Below are 21,906 nucleotides of genomic sequence, written 5' to 3'. Positions count from 1 at the left end.
TGTTACGTTACGAAGCTGGATATTTCAAATATGTTAGCATGTCTGTTTTTGTCCACAGTAATTCCACTTTCGAGTACACATGAAGGCTTTTTAAAATGTGGCGTGGCTGTCTGTGAAAGCCCAATCTGGGGTAATTACATGTTTAAATGATATCAAGTATTTTGCCTAATGATCTGACAGCTAACGATCATCAAACATTTGGCAGAAGTGGGGAGGAGGAACCCCTTATTTTCCAAACTGTTTGTATCGACATGATGATGTACGTAATTTGCATCCAATCATAAGCGAGCCCTCCAGGAGGATTGCATTACAAACCTCGTGTTTTAAGTGATAAGCCGCGGCATCTACCAGCAGCACTAACATCCACGGTGCACGCTGTGCTACAGGCTTTTTCTCTTCCTGATGATGAATGTCTCACATCTCCCCAGTGAGGAATAAATCATTACCCCTTTAACCTTTCTACCCACTCTCTTTGTAATCCTCATGCTGAAAGCTACAACTGGAGATATTTCCCTGCAGATGAAATGTCAGTAAAAACCAAAAGCAGCCTCTTAGGAGGCTGGATGTGGCGAGGTGTGGCTCTCTGCTTGTACCTCAGTCTGAGCATGAAGCTCCTGCCATTATAATGGAGAAGAAAGGTCAGGCTAAAAATAACAGGCCAAAAATCTGATAGAGCGAAGAGGTGGGGGGATTACCTAATCAGTGCTCTCTGTGCTGTGAGTTAAAGTATCCCGTTCATCAAACAGTACCTCATTAGTTCTCCGTCACTGCTTCGCTTTAGGCAGCGAATGACTTGATATAGTTGAGTTGTCATGTTTGCGCCAGTATTCAGATACATTGACTGAAGATTGTGGTTTAGTGGATTAATATCACTGCTGCATCTAAAAGAAGACGAAAGCAGAAAATGGAAACACTTTTACTTTAAGGGAATAAAAGCTGCAGCAGAGTTGGACATTTGGAGCCATTGTGCAAACCTCACCACACTTTTCATCTTCCTTTTACAACTGACTAAAGATGCTAAATGCTGATGGCCTGCTGACAGCATGCACATTATGTTTGAATCAACAGACCTAGCAGTGAGACCTAAATATGATCATTATTCCTGTAGCTGTTTCTTTCATTCTGTGTTGACCACTTAACAGTGTGTTACCTTTTCTCTTCATGTCCAGTCAGGATGCAGAATTCTGGGCTGATAAACCTGTATTTCAAACAAGTAACATTAAACATGAACATACGCAGTTTTATCATTATTATAGATTGATTGACAGGATTTTTAAGGCCAATATTAATATTTAGTGATTTTAAAACATGTGATTTGTTGGTTTATTTTTTTCAGACCCACAATAATAAACAGATTTTCCTAACACTTGTAATGTGTTGTATATATGAGTGCAGTTTAAAAATATCCTTTTTTATTGTTAGAAGTCATTGAATACTTTACTCTCTGTCTTTGTGTTGCCAGCAAAGGGAGGTTGCAGAGTGCCCTCTGGTGGACAAACTGTAAAACATCAGTATTAATTACGTGGTTGAAGGGTGTTTCTCCTGCCTGTCATACATACTGGGAAATGGTTAAAATAGCTCCTGTGCAGTCTGAGGTGCAAGACTAATTTTGAATATCTAGGCTAAACACTTGTGTTCTCCTCCAGCTATTCCAGAGTCACCTACAGGTTTGAGTCTTAAATAATTGAGTCATAGCATCGCCTCAGGCTCAAAATAGCTCCAGTTCTCAGGATGACTGTAGGTGGTGGGGTCTGCGTCTACTAAACACAGACCACGTGGGAAAAGGAAAAGACTGTTGCAGTCTTGGGTGACTGAGCCACTGACAGGTGTGTGTTGATATGCCGAGCTGCGTCTTCAAATACACCTCCGGTCACTGTCTTGTGCTGCAGTAGCATCAATTGTTAATGCATGCTGGCTGTTAACATTTGAACAACGCCTCGGTGTCTCGGTGGAGTGTCTTTGTATTTGAATTTTGAAATAATTTAAGTTGTATTAAAATCCTCTCTACATGTGATGAGGTGGTCCTGTTTCTGAGATCTGTTCAACATGTAATATTGGACCATCTGCTTCTTCAGCGTAGTGCTTCTCAAACACAGGGGTTATTGTCAGTTTCTTTTTTTCATACACACCAGTTCCTGTTTTCTGTCAATTAAATGCAGATCTTTTAACTTTAGACTAGGATTGATGTGCCCTCACGTGAAGGAGATGCTGTTGCTTAAGAAAGCATCAGTTATCTGTTTTTGCCATATGCTCTAACTGCTCTAACTCTTCATGTTCTGTATATCTTTGGTATACACGATTATCCCAGAGTTCATCCATGGCACGCCCGTCACTGTCTCAGGATGTTTTAAAGCATGGCAAATTCAGCTGTGTTGAGAGAGCCTGGTTTGAACGGGGCTGACTGGCTCCTGCGTTAAAGCTCTCTGTCTCTTTAAGCGGCACTCTGTTCGCTCACTATTGCTTGGCAACTGAAAGCCTGTGCAGCTCCCAAAGAAGTTAAATTGCATCAGTTGGCGATTAATATCTCAGCAGTGAGGCGGCCCTGTCAGGTGGTCTCTTACACCGAGTCAAAAGTGCCTTTCTGTAGTCACCTGTTTCCTTACGCATCCTTCTCCTTTTATAAAATCTGTCGTAGTTTTCTGGTGGTTCCAGAAGCAGCTTAGTCGTCCTGTAGATCAATACTTTTCTCTGTCTCCACAAACATAGAAGATTTTTGGAGGAAATTAATTTCCCCCTAAACACAGAGCTTTTCTAGCAGTTTCTTAACTAGTCAGATAACAAATCAAAGTATATGAAAGAGGCTCTGTGTGCTTAAAATATAGTATCCTGGGTTTTTCTGTTTTCCTGCTGCAGTAAAAGATACTTCACTCAAACCTGAGCTGAATCGAGTGTTTCATACTCGATTCAGCTCAGGTACAGTGCATGTGCATGTAGCTGTACTGAACTGTTACCCTCATGTAACTGTAGCCATGCTTGCTGATATGAGTGATTAAATACTGTAGTGTTTACACGTGTCAGTGTAACAGCTCTGCACATGTTGGCCGTCGCGTTTGCTCTGTGATAGAAATAAAGGCTCTCTTTAGAAGAAGCAGAGAGCCGGGTGAAATGCATGTGCGCGCACACACACACACACACACACACACACACACACACACACACACACACTCCACCCATGAAAAGTTGCATAGTTGTAAAAGCTCTTCATGAGTAGTTCCCCAGCTGCTCACAGAAAATGGAAAATCATCTTCAAGATCAGGAAACTGTCACATGACCAACATCAATACTGTGACCGTAGTGTTGGAAGTTGGCTTTCATTTCCTTTACGTACTACACTGGGTAGCCTTGGATGCTGCTGTGTAACAGCATTAAATAGTTTCTTCTCTGAAGAAATATTCTAGCATTACAAAATAGTAGAGGTGGGAATCACCATACATCCCACAATATGATATTATCGCAATTTTTTAAAATATTTTGCGATATTCAGATTCTGTACATAAAGGTAAACTTTATCAATATTCATTTTATCTAATATCAAAGTCTCACACTCAGTCTTTCTCTCATTTCAGTTTTATTGTTGACAAACTGAACGGTTTGTATTACAGTCTAGTCCAACTTAACTGAATGCAACCATCTGGTACAATTATAGCTATTCTGAACTATGCAATTTATGAAAACTATGCAGCCCCTTCAGCAACTGAAGAATTTGAAAGTAAATTAAAACAAAATATAATTTTACATTAAATAAAAAAGTTTTAAACTTAATTAAAATAAAACATGTCTTAAATTAAAATAAGTAAACTGTCATGTTTATTGCTGCCAAAAACAAGTTAAACACATTTGGACAGTGAAGCAATGTCAGGATTGTTGCTCAGAAAAAGGATCAACGTGCTCTGAAGTCAGAGCACAAAAACCTTTTTTGTAACAAAATATCGATTTCTGCTGTCCCTGTATCGATACATTATTAGCAAACAAAATATCACGATACTACATAGTATCGATTTTTTCCCCCCACCCCTACAAAATAGAGTGTTGGGTAACGTTTCCCTCAGACTGACACTTTCTCCAGAACCAAATAATTTCTTCCTGTAACAATCTTATTTTATGGCTGCTGCTACGAGAGCTTCAAAGCCAAAACAGCTCGTAAAACTACACAGACATCTACTTGATATTTTATACTCTTAAGGGTAAACGCTAATTACGTTTTCTTTACAGGAATATCAGAGGTATTGGTTTGATACAGGATATGTCTCTTTAAGGAGAGAGTTATCTCAGCGTCATAGTATCTGTGAAAAGCAGCATCAGGTCAACAACTGCATTATGAGTGAGGACAAATGAAGTCCACCAACTCATCCTTCAGCCTCCCTCTGCCACCACCAGTGTTACGAGGGCATTGCTTATGACCTCATTAATGACGGTGTCTCTGCTGTGGCCCCCCCACCCCTGAGTTAGAGGCTTCTTCAACAACATGGACGCTCAGTTTTGAAACCAAAAGTCTTAAAAACAAACAAACACATAAACAGTCATTTATTACAGTTTTTATAAGCCATCAAATTGAACATCCACCCAGGATTAGATAAAGTCAGTGTGGCTGGTTTTCCAACTGTGAAACGAATCTAAGAAACACACGTGAGGCTCTGAGATTATTGCAAAAATCACAATCACACTTATTTTGGACAACATTGTAATTTCTGCATTATCTCAAAGCAAGGCGCTTCCTCTAAATTCCCACCTGATACGGAGACGGGACGAGCGGAGAGAGCTGACAAACGAGCGAGCAGTTAACACCATCCTAATTTTTGCAGTGCGCTGTTTTAAAAGTCACACATGGTGCACCTTTATCAAACACACAAGTGACCTAATAGAGACAGGCTGTCATTGCCTCCTCCACCTGTTGGGGCAGCAAAGATCCCACCTGGGTCGGAGGTATTTTTCACAGTAGCACAAACTTGTAATTGATAAAAACTAACAATGGCGACTGAGCTGCTCGGGCTTCAGTATCCATTCAACCTAATTATTTGTGTTAAAGTCGAGAGTAATTCCCGTCACAGCGCTGCCCGTGTTCCACTCTTAGACACGGGTCTAATCAGCAGGAAGTGGAAACACCTGTGCCGCCGTTAATGAGCCAGACTCGTATCTAAAAGCGCGCACCCGTGCCGCTGTTGTTTACCTTTCAGAGAAGAGCGCCGTGCTTCACACTAATTACAAAGTGATGAGCTGAAAATGTGACAAATTAATGTGAAATTCTCGGCTGTCACCTTACGGTCATTTAAAATAGTGAAGCACGTTTAAAGGTGGCACAAAAATGCTTTAATATTGTTATTTATCACAAACCAAAGAGGCTGGTGCTCCGATAAACTGACTCACCTCAGGAAGTGAACAAGCCCTGATTACTCTTCCCTTAATCATAAACTCAGTACCACCCTGGGTGGACGAGAAACAGCCTGAATTAGCAAACTGTCTGCTGCACAGTCCCGTCACTTACTGTATTTTCCACTGTGTGGAGCACATTTGCATCAGGAGCATGGTTCTTGGTGGTGAGCACAAACAAACTGTTGGTGTTCGGTTGTTTGTTTAGTCACGAACATGAGATAAAGGGAAAATTAAACGTCTCCTTATGTAACAGAGGGGGGCTAATGAGCTCCTTTCTCCATTCCTCCCAGAAAGCATTAGCTTCAGGATTCGTAGAAGTGTGTCAGAATCACCCAACTCTGCTCAGCCATTAACGACACAAAACCCCAAACACAGTGAGTTTGTCTTCAACGTTGTCCCTGGAAGTGCATGCTTATTAATGCAGGAACGTCATCTTTAAGCTAAAGCCAATAAATGCAGGTATCTCTGAGGTCATGTGACCTTTGTGCCAACAAAACGAGCTTCTAACGTGCTCCAGTCATGTGAGTTTGGCCTGCAGTGTATATACGCCTCCTCGTTAACAGGTGGGCCGATCTGAGCAGTTATTAACATCTGTGTGTTTTTAAGAAACATTCACTATGAATTTGGATTTTTAACCATGTTTATTGCAAATGTGATGTTACGTTATCTGCTGGAATTAAAGCTACTAGAGCTCACTGCAAGGCAACTAGACAACTAGAACTAATTAAACTTGTTAGTTTCATAGTCCCACCAGGTGAAGGTATCGATCCCGCTCTGTGGAGCTGCTGGTGTGGGTGGAGCTGCTCTCTGCATGAATATATGGATCTACTTGCACATCTATAAAACTGGATGAGAAGGAGAAAGTTCCCCTAACCTGACTCATGGGGTCTGCTCCTGTCTCTGTGTACATGTTCTGTTAATTCAAGCTTCTGAGTCATGGATCTTTTAGCATACTGACTGGAAATGTACCTGCCAAATACAGGAGCAGGTAACTGAGCGGTATTTGGTGGTAGACTGAAAATAGCATTTTGTTTTCATTAAAGGTATTGCTGTAATCGCAGAAATATAATATTTAGAATATGTGTTAACAGATGACTCAGTGTTTGCCACTCTGACCTTCAAATGCCACGACATTTCCTTGTTTTTCCTTGTGGCATCTATGACTGACTGTTACGCTGAGACAGGAATGGTAAAGAGCCAGTTTGACTGGATCTGTGGGCTACTGGCATGTGTCCATCTGGTAACATAACAGGCTCCGTCATTAGGAAGTTTGATTTTTATGAAAAATTGCTTCTTTCCTTTAAGGGAATGACCCCAGAGCCCAGCAGTACTACTATAATACTATAAGACTACTAGTAGAAACTGCTGTTTGCTTCGCCTTCCAGCAGTTAATAAAAATGTATTTTTACCACACTGAAGTTTTATTTAACAAGTACAAATTTAACCCTGATGCAGAAAATAATTTTTCACAGGCTCAACACCTCTTAGTGACTATTTGTATTTGCAGGTTTTCAGTGCAGCCTCGTATAAGCTCTTTGTGACCAGTTTAACCTGTCGACTGTTCAGCTCATTTCAATGTTATTTATACAGCACCAAATCACAATCACACAACAACAGTCGCCTCAAGGTGCTTTATATTGTACAGTAGATCCTAGAATATTACACACAGAGAAAACCCAACAATCATATGACCCCCTATGAGCAGCACTTTGGCGACAGTGGGAAGGAAAAACTCCCTTTTAACAGGAAGAAACCTCCAGCAGAACCAGGCTCAGGGAGGGGCGGGGCCATCTGCTGTGATTGGTTGGGGAGAGAGAAGGCAGGATAAAGACATGCTGTGGAAGACAGACAGAGATTAATAACAGATATGATGCAGTGCAGAGAGGTCTGTTAACACATAGTGAGTGAAGAAGAAACACCCAGTGCATCATGGGAATCCCCGGCAGCCTACAACTAAGGGAGGATTCAGGGTCACCTGATCCAGCCCTAACTATACGCTTTAGCAAAAAGGAAAGTTTGGAGCTGTTTTAAACTGAAGGTTCTTCCTCATATTCTTCTTTTCAGGAACAACAAGTCTATAGCAGCTGTTTGTTTTTGTGGCTCTCCAAATCGAGCGATTTAGCCCCTCCCTTACTAAAATCTTAACAACCTCTCACTCCTCCACAATACAGGGAAAAGGTTATGAGCGAAAGAACGATATTGTAGTAAGAGCTTCATTATAACACAACCACACAAGCAATTAAATCCATTCTGTTTATCAATTAGACCCAAACCAGGCGGAGGTGCCAGACACGTCCTGGATTAATTACCGACTGCAATTAATTTTTTGGAGAGAGCGAACTTGGACAAGCGAACGGCAGATTGAGTCAGTGTTGCTGAACTCGCTCAGGCTCTCCTCCCCAGAGACACAACAGATAGCAGCAGAAAGACTCATTTGAATGTTTCCAGGATGCCAAGATATTAATTGGAAGTCAGCAGTGCGGATGTTTGGGTGAGATTGTCAGAGCTGTTATTCCTACGTGTCACAATTTGAAGGGGAGACTGCGTCACTCTTATTTATATATATTTTCAAAAACAATTCCCCTCTCGCCCCTGTGGGTGGTCCATCCTTCAAACTCGGGTCCTCTACCAGAGGCCTGGGAGCTTGACGGTCCTGCTCAGTATCCTAGCTGTTCCTGGGACTCTTCTGGACAAAGATCTCCGATGTTGTTCTTTCTCTCTCTCGATCGATCGATCGATCGATAGATAGATATCTGGTAATGGGGTAATTTACGTTCCATAGAAAAACATTGTGTGTGTGTTCAGTTCCTGTGACAGTAGCTTTTATGTAAAACCGATGCAGATTAGCTTGACTGTGAGACTGGATGCAGCTACCATCTCTAAGGTTAAGGTTAAAGACAATGACTCTTAGCACAGAGTCACTCCGGCTCTTCTGTGTGCAGGTGAAGCAGATTATGGAGGAAGCAGTGACTAAGAAGTTTGTCCACGAAGACAGCAGCCACATCATCGCTCTCTGCAGTGAGTACTCTTCCTTTTCTCTCGTTTTCCACCACATGTACAGTTGTGTGTCTTCACAGGATGTTGCATCGACTTATAGTGATTGTCTGGATTTGATCAAAACTGTAATTGCTGCGGTGATGACACATTTTCACGTCAATATAATTTTCATTCCCTCCTGTAAAATGTTCTCACTAAACATAATTTAGCATCACCCTTCCCATCAGTGCCTCTCTCTCTCTCTCTCACACACACACACACACACACACACACACACACACACACACACACACACACACTCAAACTTGTTGAACTCCTTACCAGGTGACTTAATGCTGCTTCTCCATCAAGGACTTCCTTTGACGTCACTGTGACTGTGCTGCTGTCTCAGTGGAACGTTAGTAATCACAATGGAGATAATGGAAACCTAATTTCATAGAGAGGCTGTACAAAACCCAAGCTTTCTAAGCCTGTCTGTGTGCAAGTGTGTGTGTGGCCGGACACAGGGGGGTTGCCCCTCCTGACCGGCTTGTTGAGCTTGCAGTACTGTATGAGTCACAGCTTCCATGCTGGTTACAAAGCTGCCTCCGCCTATAGCTGCAGATCAGCCAAGTCACCGATCTCACAGCCAAAGCTTCTCTTTCTTGGGATAAAGATATATAACTGCACCATAACTCGAATAAAATACATGCGTTTTAAAATTTTATCTGAATATGACAAATGCTGCCAAAGAGGTTTTGGCCTCTGACTATTTAATTAAATGTCCAAATATAACAGAAAACGTAGAGACTTCTGATAAGTCTGGGTCGTTGCTTTATTCTCTGACCCAAAACATTCGTCATTCCTGATGAAGAACTACCTCCAGAAGACCAAAGTGAGTCTTACTGACTGGCCTGCACAAAACCCCGACCTGTGAACTGAAGACCAAGGTCTGTGCCAGAAGAGCAGCTTGTGAGACAAGGATCAGAAATCATTTGCTGTGGTTCAGAGCATTTGTGAAATATGTATTTAAAAAAATACATGTTCATAGTGGGACTAATAATTCTGCAGATACAAGCAGTGGAAATGAGATTCATCTCAAGGGTAGGTGGGGTATTTTAGGGGGGTGGGGGTCACGGTGCTACTCCTTCACATCAGGAGAGTCATTTAGGATGTTCAGGCGAGGTGTTTCTGGTCTGTCCTATCGGAAATCCTTGTTTCCACGGTTCTCTGTCTCCCTGAATATGAACAGCAGATAAAATCTAAACCCAAGAGCAGGAGTCGGTATATGGACGTCACTCTTTCTTTTAAACATATCAGAAATCGTGTGTCCACTGGGTGTTACCTGGTGGCTTGCTGGCTGCCATTCATTCATCCAGTTATTCCTCATCTGGCAGAGCTTTTCCCCCTAAACGGATGCTCCCTGAGCGTATTTCCATCTCTTCATGTCTTCTCAGCCTCAGTAACTGTAACCTGCACGCTGTCTCATCTCCTGTCACATTTCTCTCCCCCTCTGCTCTCCTGTCCATTTGTCCTGTCCCCCTCCTCACGCATCTATATGTGTAAGAAAAATGATATTTCATATATATGCTACTTTAACCTTTATTATTATAAATGCTTTACAGAGACTGAAATGAAAAGAAAAGGCTTTTTTTAAATTAAAAGTTGAATTTTCTCAAATGAAACTAAGTAGTCGGCGTCTCGATGGATGGCCACGGTTCAGCCTGGCAGGACCTTAGATGATGCCTGAGGACTGACAGCTGCCTGCTGGTAAAATTCCCCAGGTGTCTGGATCGCACGTCAGCTGCTTGTCCGCTTTGTTGACCGAACCAAAGAACCACCTCTTTGACTTAAGATGTAGTAATAAGATCATCCTTTCCACACCCACACAAGCAGCGACACCAGTGATAACACGAGTGGCACTGCTGTCAGGTGCACAGTGGGGGAACGCTGTAGTATAAGAGAAGTGACTCAGACTGCACATGCTGGTTGTTCAGCCTTAAGTAACCTTGGCACTATCGATTTCTTCTCCTTTATTCTTATTAGTTTGCATTAAGCCCCACGTCCACAGGATTATCACTGACTGACGAGGACCAGAAGTCTTCATGATAAAACTGTGAATCCGTCCTTTTGGATTCATAGGAGGATTGTTCAATCCAGTTAATCCAGTCTGGTTATTCTGTAGAGTCTCAGTTAGAATTCCTCAGTATTATGGATGATGCAGTGTTGTTCCTCCTCAGCCACAGGCAGCTGATTTTCAGGAGATCATCCCTGACTCCTTTAGCCCACATGTTAAAGTGTAAAGTCTTCTCATGTATCAGAACTGATTCAACCTTTAGTGCGACAATAAAGTCGTTTTTGACATTGAGACAGTTTTCAGTCACGTGCGGGGAAAGCTTTAAAGTAGAGAGTGTGGCTGTGTTAAAGAAGGGAAGCAGCCTGAAGTATGAGAATGCGTCATTAAAATGTTCTGTTTACAACCTGCGGTCAGAGTTTTGCAGCCCACACTTTAAAAATGCTGCACTCTTCAGTGCTCCATGAAACCTGCTCTAATCACTTGTCATTTGAAAATTTCCAATGTCCTTTCATACGTCAGCGACACATCCACCTTACTTTCATGTTGGCAAAGAGAAGGAAGAACGGCTGCTGAGTGAAACACTGCCATTGCAGCGTTCTCAATAATCCTTGACATGAACGCCGAGTCTGGCCGAGTGCTCAGATTTGCACGTCCAGAGGTGCGAAAGGACCCGACCTTAAAGGCCAGGGAGGAATTACAGCTATTGTCATGTTTAAAATGAAGGAAGGTCAATTTTTGAAACGTTGTGTTGATAGATTTTTAAACTTTCTAGTTTTTTCCAGCCACTAAATGATCCTCATTTCCTGTGCCAAAGTAAACCAGGCAGTAACTACATGATGTTGCTGCACATGTACGTGCTTCTTCCTTTTCGAGGTCGAGCTGCTTCAGCACAGAGCGTACTGCTGGGAAGGACGAACTGCTGAAACCAGATCATTTCTCTGAGATGTGCTGACATTTAAAGATAATAGCAGCCTGTTCTCTAATGTTGGTGCACACACACTGGATCATGCAAATTTCTCATCCACCGTCTTCACTTGATCCAACATTTGTCTTCAGAACAGCCAGAACCATGTTTGACCTCATCCAAGCTGTGGGAGTGCATGTCCTTCTAACTGCTGATGTGAGAAGAGGGCGCTGTGGAAATTAAACTGTCAGCCTTAGTTTTAATCATAACTCTTCAAGACAGCACCCAGAGGCGAGGTCTCTCACCTGTCACTGCTGGGCTGGAATGACGTTGTTGAAACAGGCGCTAAAGTCTCGGCAGCGCTGCGCTGCTAACTCAACAAAGCTAAGTGAACTCGACTAATCGAGCAGATGAGATTAAAAGTAAAGGAACTTTTACACAGTAACATAGATGGTTTTATTTAAAACATTGTGGCCTGTTACATAATAACTGGTATGTAGTTTTAGAAAAATAAGTGAATCGATAGATCTGAAGTAGGAGAGTAGGAAAAAACGTTTCTTAGCTTCCTTTTTAAAAACCTTACCCGTATTCTGAGCTGCATTTCTCAATGACTGGTATATTTGGGATTTTGACATCCCATCAGTAACAATTTATATCAAGCTGTTATTCTTTAAAAGCCTGTTTTTATGCTAACTGCACTGCAGTGGTTTCTATGAATGTAGCGGAAAGTTTTACTTTTGTTCGAGTCTATTTTTCCCGTTTATTCCCGTCACCGTAAATGAATGGTGGCAATAAAAGGGAAGCACAGCAGTAACTATGCTACTCTAATTAATTTCTTAGAGCCAAATGCATGATGTGATCAGTCAGTGTCTCTAAAATCTGCTCAAGTGATTTTAGACAGAGCCTGAAGCATCTCATAACGTTATCTGGAGCTGCTGATGGTTGAAACGGTTGCTTATTAGATATATGGGCTTGGACAGTGCAAGTGTGTGGTTTCTCTTTTATTTAATAAAGCAGATCTTTAAGGAAGAGTAATTATTTTTGTTAGACCTTAGCAGCGGCACACAGCAGTCCGGATTGTTTTCAAGCCAGCCTTGGTGGAAATGTGATGTAATCATATTTACATATTTGGGGGTTTAGCACTCATTAAAATAAATGGAACTGGCTTTAATTTGACACCAGTGGCCACATAGTTAGTTAGAGCTCAAAAACTGATTCTAAGCGATATCTTTAGGCTCTTTGTTAGTGTCAGGCTGTTTCTTTAGTTGAATCTACCAATAAAAACCAAAGATGTTTCAGGCCTAAACAAAAACAAACTCTCTGCAGCAGATGAACAGTATGTGAAAGTGATATCCTTCAAAAATAGGACCTGACACAGTTGGTCTCATAGGAAGGGTGTCCATCAGCAAGTCATTCTAAAGGATGAGAAACAGGGAAAAGGCTGAGGTAATCCAAATTATATAAGAACTGAAATTCAGTGGGTTTGTTCTTTATCCTGTCTTCCTTCTCTCACAGCAGATGGCCCCGCCCCTCCCTGAGCCTGGTTCTGCTGGAGGTTTCTTCCTGTTAAAAGGGAGTTTTTCCTTCCCACTGTCACCAAAGTGCTGCTCATAGGGGGTCATATGATTGTTGGGTTTTTCTCTGTATGTATTGTTGTAGGGTCTACCTCACAATATAAAGCACCTTGAGGTGACTGACAGAACTCTTCCTGAAGATTTTTGAAAGAAATTGCAAGAAAGCTCAGCTAGGCCGTTCAGATCATGTTGAAGAATAAAGGTGGTCTTACCAAATATTAATGTCCAATCTTGTTGGGATCGTGCAAACTCTGCTTTTGCTTTTACATCTGGACATGTTTCAATAAATTAATGATTAAATTAATGAAAAACTAAAGAAATGAGAGCTGGCTAAAGATTTTCACAGTAGTGTCCTCACGATTTTGCTGCTTATATCTCACACAAAAATGATTTGAAAATTGTCTTCGACCCACACACTGCACTGAAACCTGTTTTCTATGTGCCGCTACTGTAGTGTACGCGTCAGCTTCCTCTCTGATGTTTGCATGAAGTTTTGTGACACAAGTGGCTGTTACTGACTGTACAAATCTGCTGTGTGCCCACACGACCCCATCAAGGAAATTACTATTTGACCCTGTTGCACCTTTAATGTGCGCTCGGCCCACAGATGCGCAAATGTGTTAATGTGTGTATGTGAGCGAGAGGCAGAGAGAGAGCGTGCTTATAATATGCCAGCTCATGGAGTGTGTCGTGAGATGCACATGCACACCTATGCCTTACTGTTACAGAGACTGAGGACATTTCACTTTCTTCATGCAGCTAAAATATTCCAGTGTATAAGCAGTTGGTAATATAATCCGGTGCAGATGCTCCCTCTTCACTGTAATGTCCTAAACTGCTGCAAATGTTACATAGAGTCTGTAGAGTCGAGCGGCCTGGTCAGACCCTGTCATGTTCATCTCATCACTCCTGGGCTGAAAGCCCACAGGCTAAATAAGTGACGTCAGCGTAATGCAGGCTGATTATCAACCTCTACAGCTCAGGGGTTCTCAGGAAAGGTGAAAGGTAAAAGGTCAGGTGGTAATGATAAGTAATGATCTCTGCAAATGAATGAGTCACGAGGCTCTGTTAACATCTACTGATGAAGGCCACTGTTTTTATTATTAAAAGCCAACAGGAAGCACTTTGTTATTTTGGTGGAGAGGGACTATTAACCAAACAAAGAATACGTATTTCATAATTATTTAATTTTTATGGAAACTGCCAAGAAGGTGTTTGATGTATCCTTTGGACAGAGAAGAGAAGACAAGCAGACTCGGTGGTGGAATGAAGAAGTACAGCAAAGAGAGAGGTGGCAAAGACGAATGGTGAACTGAATATGAGGCAGAAGAAAGGAGACGTTCATCAACAAGGCTGATGTGAAGAGTTGTAGTAACTCCAGAGGGATAAAGATGATGTGCCATGAAGATATGGGAAAGAGTAGTTCAAGCGAGGTTAAGAGGAAAGGTGACGAACAGCAAGCAGCACCATGGTGTCGTTCTGAGAAGAAGCACTACAGATGTGATGTTTACTGTGAGAGTGTTGATGGAGAAGTATAGAGAAGGTCGGACACAGCAAGACGATGCTGAGGGAAGATACAGGGGTGGGGGTGAAAGTACATCGGGCATCTGTTCTGGTTGAGTTATGCACCAGATAAAAGAGAAATGAAAGTAGACGCGAGACAGAATGCATGCAATTGAACGAGAGGGGGGGCAGATGAGCCGGTGAAGATGCAAATAGGTGAGGCAGTGAAGGTGGACGAGTTTAAAAACCTGGGGTCAGCCGCTAAAGGCAGAGGACGGTGCACGAGAGAGGTGACCAGTATAGGCAGGATGATTGTGGGACCTGCTCTGATGTATGGAGTCGGTGGCAATGACAAAAAGACAGGAAGACCAGGATGGACAAGAGTGGAAATGAGTGCATCAAAGGGGTTTGGAGATAACGTTAGACTGAGGAGGGATATCGAGTATGAAGCTGTCACGCCGGAGAAAAAGAGAAAGACCATAGAGAAGATTCATAGATGATACCATCCCTAAAGCAGCAGCTGACATCTTGTGTGACTGACCTTTCTGATACAAATGAAAACAGAAATACTTGAAGAGTTGATGCACAAAGTACCCATTGTGTTTAAGTGGCCTGTCGGGACTCTTGTTGGGTCCTCCTCCATCCCCTCCACAAGACCCAGAGCTCATTAGAGAGAAGGAAACTTGATGCAAAGACATTTCTTTAGTGCACTTCCTCTTCCTTTCCTTGCATTGATATTAATGAGCCATTCAGCTTGGCTGACCAAAGAATTTCAGTGGGAGCTGGTGTCAGCCCTGGTATCTACTGCAGTTATACATAGACATAGTTATACAACAGTCAACTCCAACCACACAGTGAGACTAGCCAACAAACATCCTGTGCGTTTCTATGTGTAGGAGTCCAGAACGTCTCCACAACCTTCAGACCGATAATATAACTCTCCCTCATTAGCCTCCTGGATGGGGGAGTCGAGTTGTGCAAAGTGTGATTTCTGTTTTGTGAAAAGCATTACTTGTTATGGTGTCATACGTATTAGCCGTGTGTGTGTGTGTGTGTGTGTGTGTGTGTGTGTGTGTGTGTGTGTGTGTGTGTGTGTGTGTGCGTGCATTCAACACACAAAATCTCAAAAGAAAATCATGCCCAGGACTGGGCACTGCGCATGTGTTTATAAAAAGAGATGCTAAGAAATTGTCTTGACATTAAACCAGAACATTTTGTTTTTAATATTAAAATGTAACTGCTTTCACACTGTCTTTAAAATATAAATACACATGCTAATAAATCAAACCTTCTCGTAACCTCTGTGTACACATACTGAATTTGGCTGTGGGGGGGGGCACAACACTTAACGGATTATTGAAAGCAGCTGCACTGGACCTTAAAACACTGGCAACCTATTGCCTCAATTTTGCCAGTTGATGAACTGAAAAGTAAAACATTTTCAAATATTTGATATTTTGGTTTAGGTTTTATATTTTCTTATTTATGTTTCCAATTCAGTTTTATTTATATGTTGCCAAATCATAACAACTTAAAAGCAAGGTAAAGACCCCACAATGTAATAGTTATGGCTGTAATTCCAGTATATACTACATCTTCCATAATTAAATATTGGTGTGATAGTTTCATCTTTCTCACACACTGAGACCTTTTTGTAGGGCGGCTCGATTATGGCAAAAATGATGATCACGATTATTTTCACTGACATTGAGATCTCGATTATTTGACGATATTTAACAATAACAGTGTAGTGAATAATGACTTTAAAAAATAATATAAAATAGTGCAAATACTGATAACAGTGCAAATGTTTGCAATATAAGAAATAAATGAAAAATGTGAACATCTATGTTTAGTGAACTTTGCAGTGTTGCTCTGTGGTGCAGCTACACCGTAGCAAAGTTTACACACTGTGTCTACTTGATCCACGTCTGACTGCCAACCCATTTGCCACACGGAGCAGCGCGAGAGTAAAGCACGAGGGAGGGGCTAATAATCGGCTCGGTCATTTTTAATGATTATCGAAAGCCCAGATCGTAATCGAGATTAAAATTCGATTAATTGAGCAGCCCTACCTTTTTGTGTTTGCTGATATTTATTGAGCTGTTTGAAACGTATTCTAATTATCTGCCACTTAAAACACGTTACTCCTCTTCTGTTCACTCAGCAGTAGCTGTCAGTCTTTAGTGCTAGATATGAGTGCTGGGACTGGATTTATTTACCTATGCACTATGACTGCCCTGCAAGGATCCAGTATCTCACTGCTCTCACTGGGATACCATCTGGATGCAGCACATGACAGACTGACTCTTTCGCTACTGTTTTGCATTAGAACCTGTCTGTCAGATTTAAGGTGCTAGAACACCATTCAGGATTGCACCGTTCCACTAATCCACTGATTAAAACCAAAGAGCAACAGAAGAATACATAACTGAAATCAGCAGTGGGAATAGAGACTCGTCATACGAGATTATTTGGGGCCTACAGAGCAAAGCATGTACCTTTGTTACAGAGCAGTTATCACCAGAGAAAAGTCATGTACGACTCGGTACTGAGAGACTTCTAATGCTGAGGTCTGAGTGCTATCTCCCCCTTACCCTAACCAGTGCCATGTTTTTGGGAAAAAAAAAATCCTGTCCACACATGCAGTTTTGAAAAAATATCTTTGTTCACATGTAAATGCAAAAAACTAAGTCAAACGCTGTCAACATGCTAAAGCAACAGGTGGCGATGTAATCCTAACCATGTAGAAATGTTGGCCAATCAGAACTGTGGAAGCCTGAGAGGGAAAGAGTAAAGAAAGACCACCGACCTGATCTCGTCCAAAACCAATGTTGGCGTCAGGATTTGGGTTGTGAGAGTGTCTGTGCTGAAGCCACGTCTGAAGTTCACTCTCTCTGTCTTTCTAAATGGAGGGACAGTAACTGTGTGTAAAAACTGCAGATGGTCAGATTGACAGCAACAGTATTTTGTCCACCATTGGAGAAATTCATCTGCAATAACGTGGTGCACAGCGTGACGTCAAGACAGGCGCACACCTTTGACGTCGCATGACTAAATCTCTGTTTTCTGTACACACGTAAACACAAAGACGGAGTTTTCGAAAATCTGCACCCTGGCAGGAGTTTTTAAAAATCTCTTCTTTCAGTGATTCGAAACGCCGTTTACGTGTGGACAAAAGGCCCAAACGCATAGAAAAAAATGCCCGTGTACGTGTGGACGCAGCCGTAAACTGTTTTTTTTCTTGATTGCAAAGACTTGAGAAAAACAATTGTCCAAATCCAAAAAGAACATAGTCTGATAACCTGGGTTTATGGTTATTACTGATGATGCCTCAGGCCTGACAGGGTTAATGATGGAGATGATGTTTCCCAGTTATTACAGTTGTCCCATACTCCTCATAGATGATGTTATCTTCCAATAAAAGCTGACCTGTACAGATTGTCAGTGGGTCTGTGTTGAGCACAGTTGCAGGCCTGTTTTGAATATCAGTCTTTCATCGTATAGACCTGATTCTGACCGCCTTACAGACAGGTCTTTGTTCTGGCCTCTCAGATTTTATGACTTTTTCAATGCTGCTTTGAATGGCCTTAAAATGTGTACAGATGTGCTTCTACATGTATCCTCTGCACCAATTAAATAACCAACGTTTAACATATGTGCAAAAACCTGACAAAACTTCACAAACTTATGATGATAAAGACATGTCAAGAAATGTCCCATGTTGTTTTTTACCAGCATTGAAAGTCTAAGAACAGCTTGGTAGTCTGACCGACTACAGTCAAAACTGAAGACCAGTTCAGCCTGCTCAGCTATACTCATGACCAGGTAGCTGAATTGTTTGCCAATTTGTACTAATTTTTTACATTTGTTTGGTTTTAATGGAGAGCAACAGAATGAAAATCGATAAAAACCAAATAACTCGATGTGTATGTCATTGAGGAAATAAGTATTTGATTCCAAAGCAAAGCCTGACCTAGTATTGGGTGGAGAAACCCTTGTTGGCAAGCACAGTGGTAAGGTGTTTCTTGTAGTTGGTCACCAGGAGGGATTTTGGCCCATTGCTCTTTGCAGAAACTCTAAAGTCTTTAGGTTGCTGCTTCATTGGCAAACGTAAGACAAGTCTGCACATCTGTGTTGATCTTGCAGACACTGTATTTCTATTACAGCGCAGTGTTACTAATGGCATTTTTGGTGACTGTGCTCACAGCTGACAGATCAGTAACAAGCTCCTCCTTCCGTTCATTTTGGGATGATCCAGCACCTTTCTCGTGAACATCCTCACGTCGTGAGGCGAGATATTAAGCTCCAGACGAAGGGCAACTGATGGTCGTTTTATATTTCTTCCATTTCTAAATAATCACACCAACGGTTATCACCCTTTCACCAAGCTTCTTGCTGCCCATTTCACTTTTGTGCAGATCTACAATCTTGTCCCCGATGTCCTCTGACAGCCCTTTGATTTTGCAGTGGTGGAGTCACTGAGGCTGAGGACCCATGTGCTTTATGCACTGAGATCAGGAGTATTTGTGACTGATTAACTGATTATAATCACCAATCTGTGGGAACCTGAATCCTGGCTATGTTATAGGGGGATCAAGTACTTATTAGATAATATTAGAAATCAATGATTACTTTTAAACAAACTATTTTTTCTGTAAATGTGGATAAAGTTATCCGCATTAGTTAAAGTACGTAACTACAAACTACAGCAGCCATCATGGCCTTTGGGTGGAGCTGTGCACTTTGTTATGGCTGAAGTACAGGGAGGTGAGAAACGAGGGGGTGACGGGGGTGTTAGAAAGAGTACACGATTTGATGAACTGGAAATGTTTCAACGAGTGGTGCAAAAGAACTGGGGGATGTTGAGGAAGAGGGCAGAAACGACTAATGGGCTCATTAGGAAAGTCGCGGTCATGTAATGACCTGTCACCCAGTGGACATCTGGGGTTCCACGCACTGTAGAGGGATGAACAGACAGAAATAGAAAGAGCAATTAGGAAAGAGACAGTTGAAGCATTAGGAAAGAAGAAAGAGGAGGGAGACACATTTAACCAGTTTTCAGATGGATTTTAATTGGACATGGACTGTGATCAAAATCTCTCTCTGCGTGACATCTCGCCAGTCCTCCAGTTTCCCCCACAGTCCAAGGACGTGTTTTAAAGAATGTTTTTGCATATTCGCGGTGAGAATTGGAGAATTGTGGACTTGCATGTCTGACACTTATTGGAAAGTAGATACTTCTGTTTCAGAAAATGTGCTTGCATAAAATGTTCTTTTTAACATCAAATAAAATTATTTTAAAAAACTACCAAACACTTGATCTAAGCAGATTCTTGGGTGGATTACTTAATAGGTCTTGATGCACGCTCAATCATCCAGGTAAGTAAATCCCAAAAGGTTGATTCTCTTCATCTGGACGTTTTCAGTGCCCATTGTTCGTTCGGTGTGTTTCACTCACTGTGGAAATGTCTTGTTTATAAGGTCGGAAACCTGCAGTCAGCTGAGACTGAAGGAGTCATCTGGATGAGTGACGAAACGTTTCTCCCACTGAAAACGTCCAGATGAACCGAATCAACCTTTTGGGAAAATGGCCATGACTGTACATGTGAGAGTCTACAGTTATGGCCATGACTAAGTCCTGGACCTCTAAGGTCCTGGTGGTTAATCTGCTTTAAGTCGAGCCTTTGCTGGACAGGTGTTTAAGAGAATGGATGGAGGGCTGGAATAAAAACAGAGCTTAGCTGGTGATTTGAACACTTTTCCTGTCCACAACAATTATGGGCCGCTACGCCGACTTATACTGTTTCCCTCATATTTTATAGACAAGGCAATTAATCAGTTTATAATCACAATACCTGATATTAATTGAAAATAACTGTTGGCTATTTTCACTCTGTTCCACCACAGATGCCTCTCTAATTGACTTAATTGACTGTATTGCTGGTGACTTCATTACTCCACTCCATCTTCCAGGAATCTTAATTTGCTATAACCCAATGTTGCTTTCCACGATCAGTTTGTGGAAGAGGGGATGAAAGATCACGATCCTAATGCAGATCGTGACCGAGAGTGTAACGACACAGCAGCAAGAGAGCAACATCATACGTATACGAGGACCGTAAGTGGTGACCGATGAAAAAGCAGAGGGCCAAAAGGCAATAAGGGCTTTGAAGACTGCACATCAGAGTCAGAGCAGAGTCGTGACTGGAGACGCACCACTCTGTGTAATCCTTCTGGCTTCACTCACATCACAGTGTGCAGGCTGCAGCTGCAACATGAAAGCGTATGTGTGTACATGCACAAACTGCCAGGGCCGGGCTGATTAACCGGTCTCAGCACCGTTGTTCACACAGCCCAGGATTTTTTCATTGTAAATGTGATCATCTATATTAACTGACCATAAATAGTCAATCACGATCTGATGGGCTGATGCAGGAAAACACCTCTGTAAGGAGATAAATGCCATTATTAGCACATGTAGGAAGGCAAGCAATCTAAATGGGTATTATACATAACACTGGCTTGCCTGTGATTGCGCTTGTATGACAATAAAATATAAATGGGTAAGTATATACGAGTAAAAATGTGAAGAGAAATACTGAAGCCAGTGCCAGAGAAGAGAAAACAGCCAACATTAGTCTCACAGTGTTACTTCACTCAGTATCTCTCACCCACCGCCCGCTGACCTGAAAGGAAGCTGTAAAACTTTATTTTTTTAACTTCTCTCCTTCCCACAAAGCCCACAGAGAACAGAGCCGGGTTTGGAACAAGTGCATCCAAACCTTCACGGAGACTTGTCAAAGTGTAAATGTTGCTGTTCTCTCTCTTTACAGCCTGTTGCTTCTATTTTTTCTTCTATAAACGTGCCAGTGCTAACCAGCTGGCTAATTATTAATGCAGGCTAAATGTTTTGAAAACCATTAAAATGATAAAATATTATCATTTTATCATTTTAAAATATTATATTTGGTTTTACAAGCAATCTCCTGGGCAGAAAAATGAGGTTCAACCAAATCACAACAGCAGTCTGTGTAAGACAACGACCCCCCCCCCCCCCCCCCCCCCCCACACACACACACACACACACACACACACACACACACACACCCACCACCACCACCACCACCCTTTAAGCAAGCATTTGAAACCAAGCGAATGCATAAAAAAGCTGCATTTCCTATACTGTGCCCTTGAGACTGGCTCCAAAGTGAGTCAGTCCCATAAATTCTCCTGTTAAAATATCCGACTTCACAGCATTTGCAATCATGTTTACAGCCTCTGTAAGTGCAGTGTCCTCTGAGGTTTTCCCCTCATCCATCTGGATACGGATGAGACTTAAATTTAGGGAACGGTTGCTATGTTTAAAGACCTGTTGGCACTGGCAGCTGTTGCTGGTCAGCGTCTGCTATGTCTCACTAGTTTGAGTCACTCAGCTGAAGCTCTGCTGTTTGCACTGTTGGTGCATTTTGGAGCACTTTAAAAGAGGGTTTTAATCTGGT

At 41.9% G+C, this 21,906-nt stretch overlaps 1 protein-coding gene and 1 long non-coding RNA gene across 5 annotated transcripts in view; one reads left to right on the top strand and one right to left on the bottom strand.

The window, feature by feature from the left end:
• sgsm2 (small G protein signaling modulator 2) overlaps window positions 1-21,906 on the top strand; it is a 107,734-nt gene that overhangs the window by 1,330 nt on the left and 84,498 nt on the right. For all 4 annotated transcript variants that reach the window (XR_014271082.1, XM_082504240.1, XM_082504239.1 and 1 more), the window contains exon 2: window positions 8,313-8,388. Coding sequence is in view for 3 of the 4 variants with exons in the window: in XM_082504240.1 (XP_082360366.1) it covers window positions 8,313-8,388 (76 nt within the window). In the remaining variant the exon portion in view is untranslated. The remainder of the gene's footprint in view (window positions 1-8,312; window positions 8,389-21,906) is intronic.
• Window positions 843-5,555, bottom strand: LOC309688354. Its single transcript, XR_014271055.1, has 3 exons — window positions 5,483-5,555; window positions 1,151-1,198; window positions 843-881 (listed from the first exon to the last, which is right to left on the bottom strand). It is a non-coding gene; the product is annotated as an uncharacterized lncRNA (long non-coding RNA).

The sequence above is a fragment of the Aulonocara stuartgranti genome, assembly GCF_965226115.1.
Source record: "Aulonocara stuartgranti genome assembly, chromosome: 14".
In the NCBI taxonomy this organism is placed as follows: Eukaryota; Metazoa; Chordata; class Actinopteri; order Cichliformes; family Cichlidae; genus Aulonocara; species Aulonocara stuartgranti.
The sequence above is the reverse complement of the archived record's forward strand: the minus strand, read 5'-3'. Positions and strand labels throughout refer to the sequence as shown.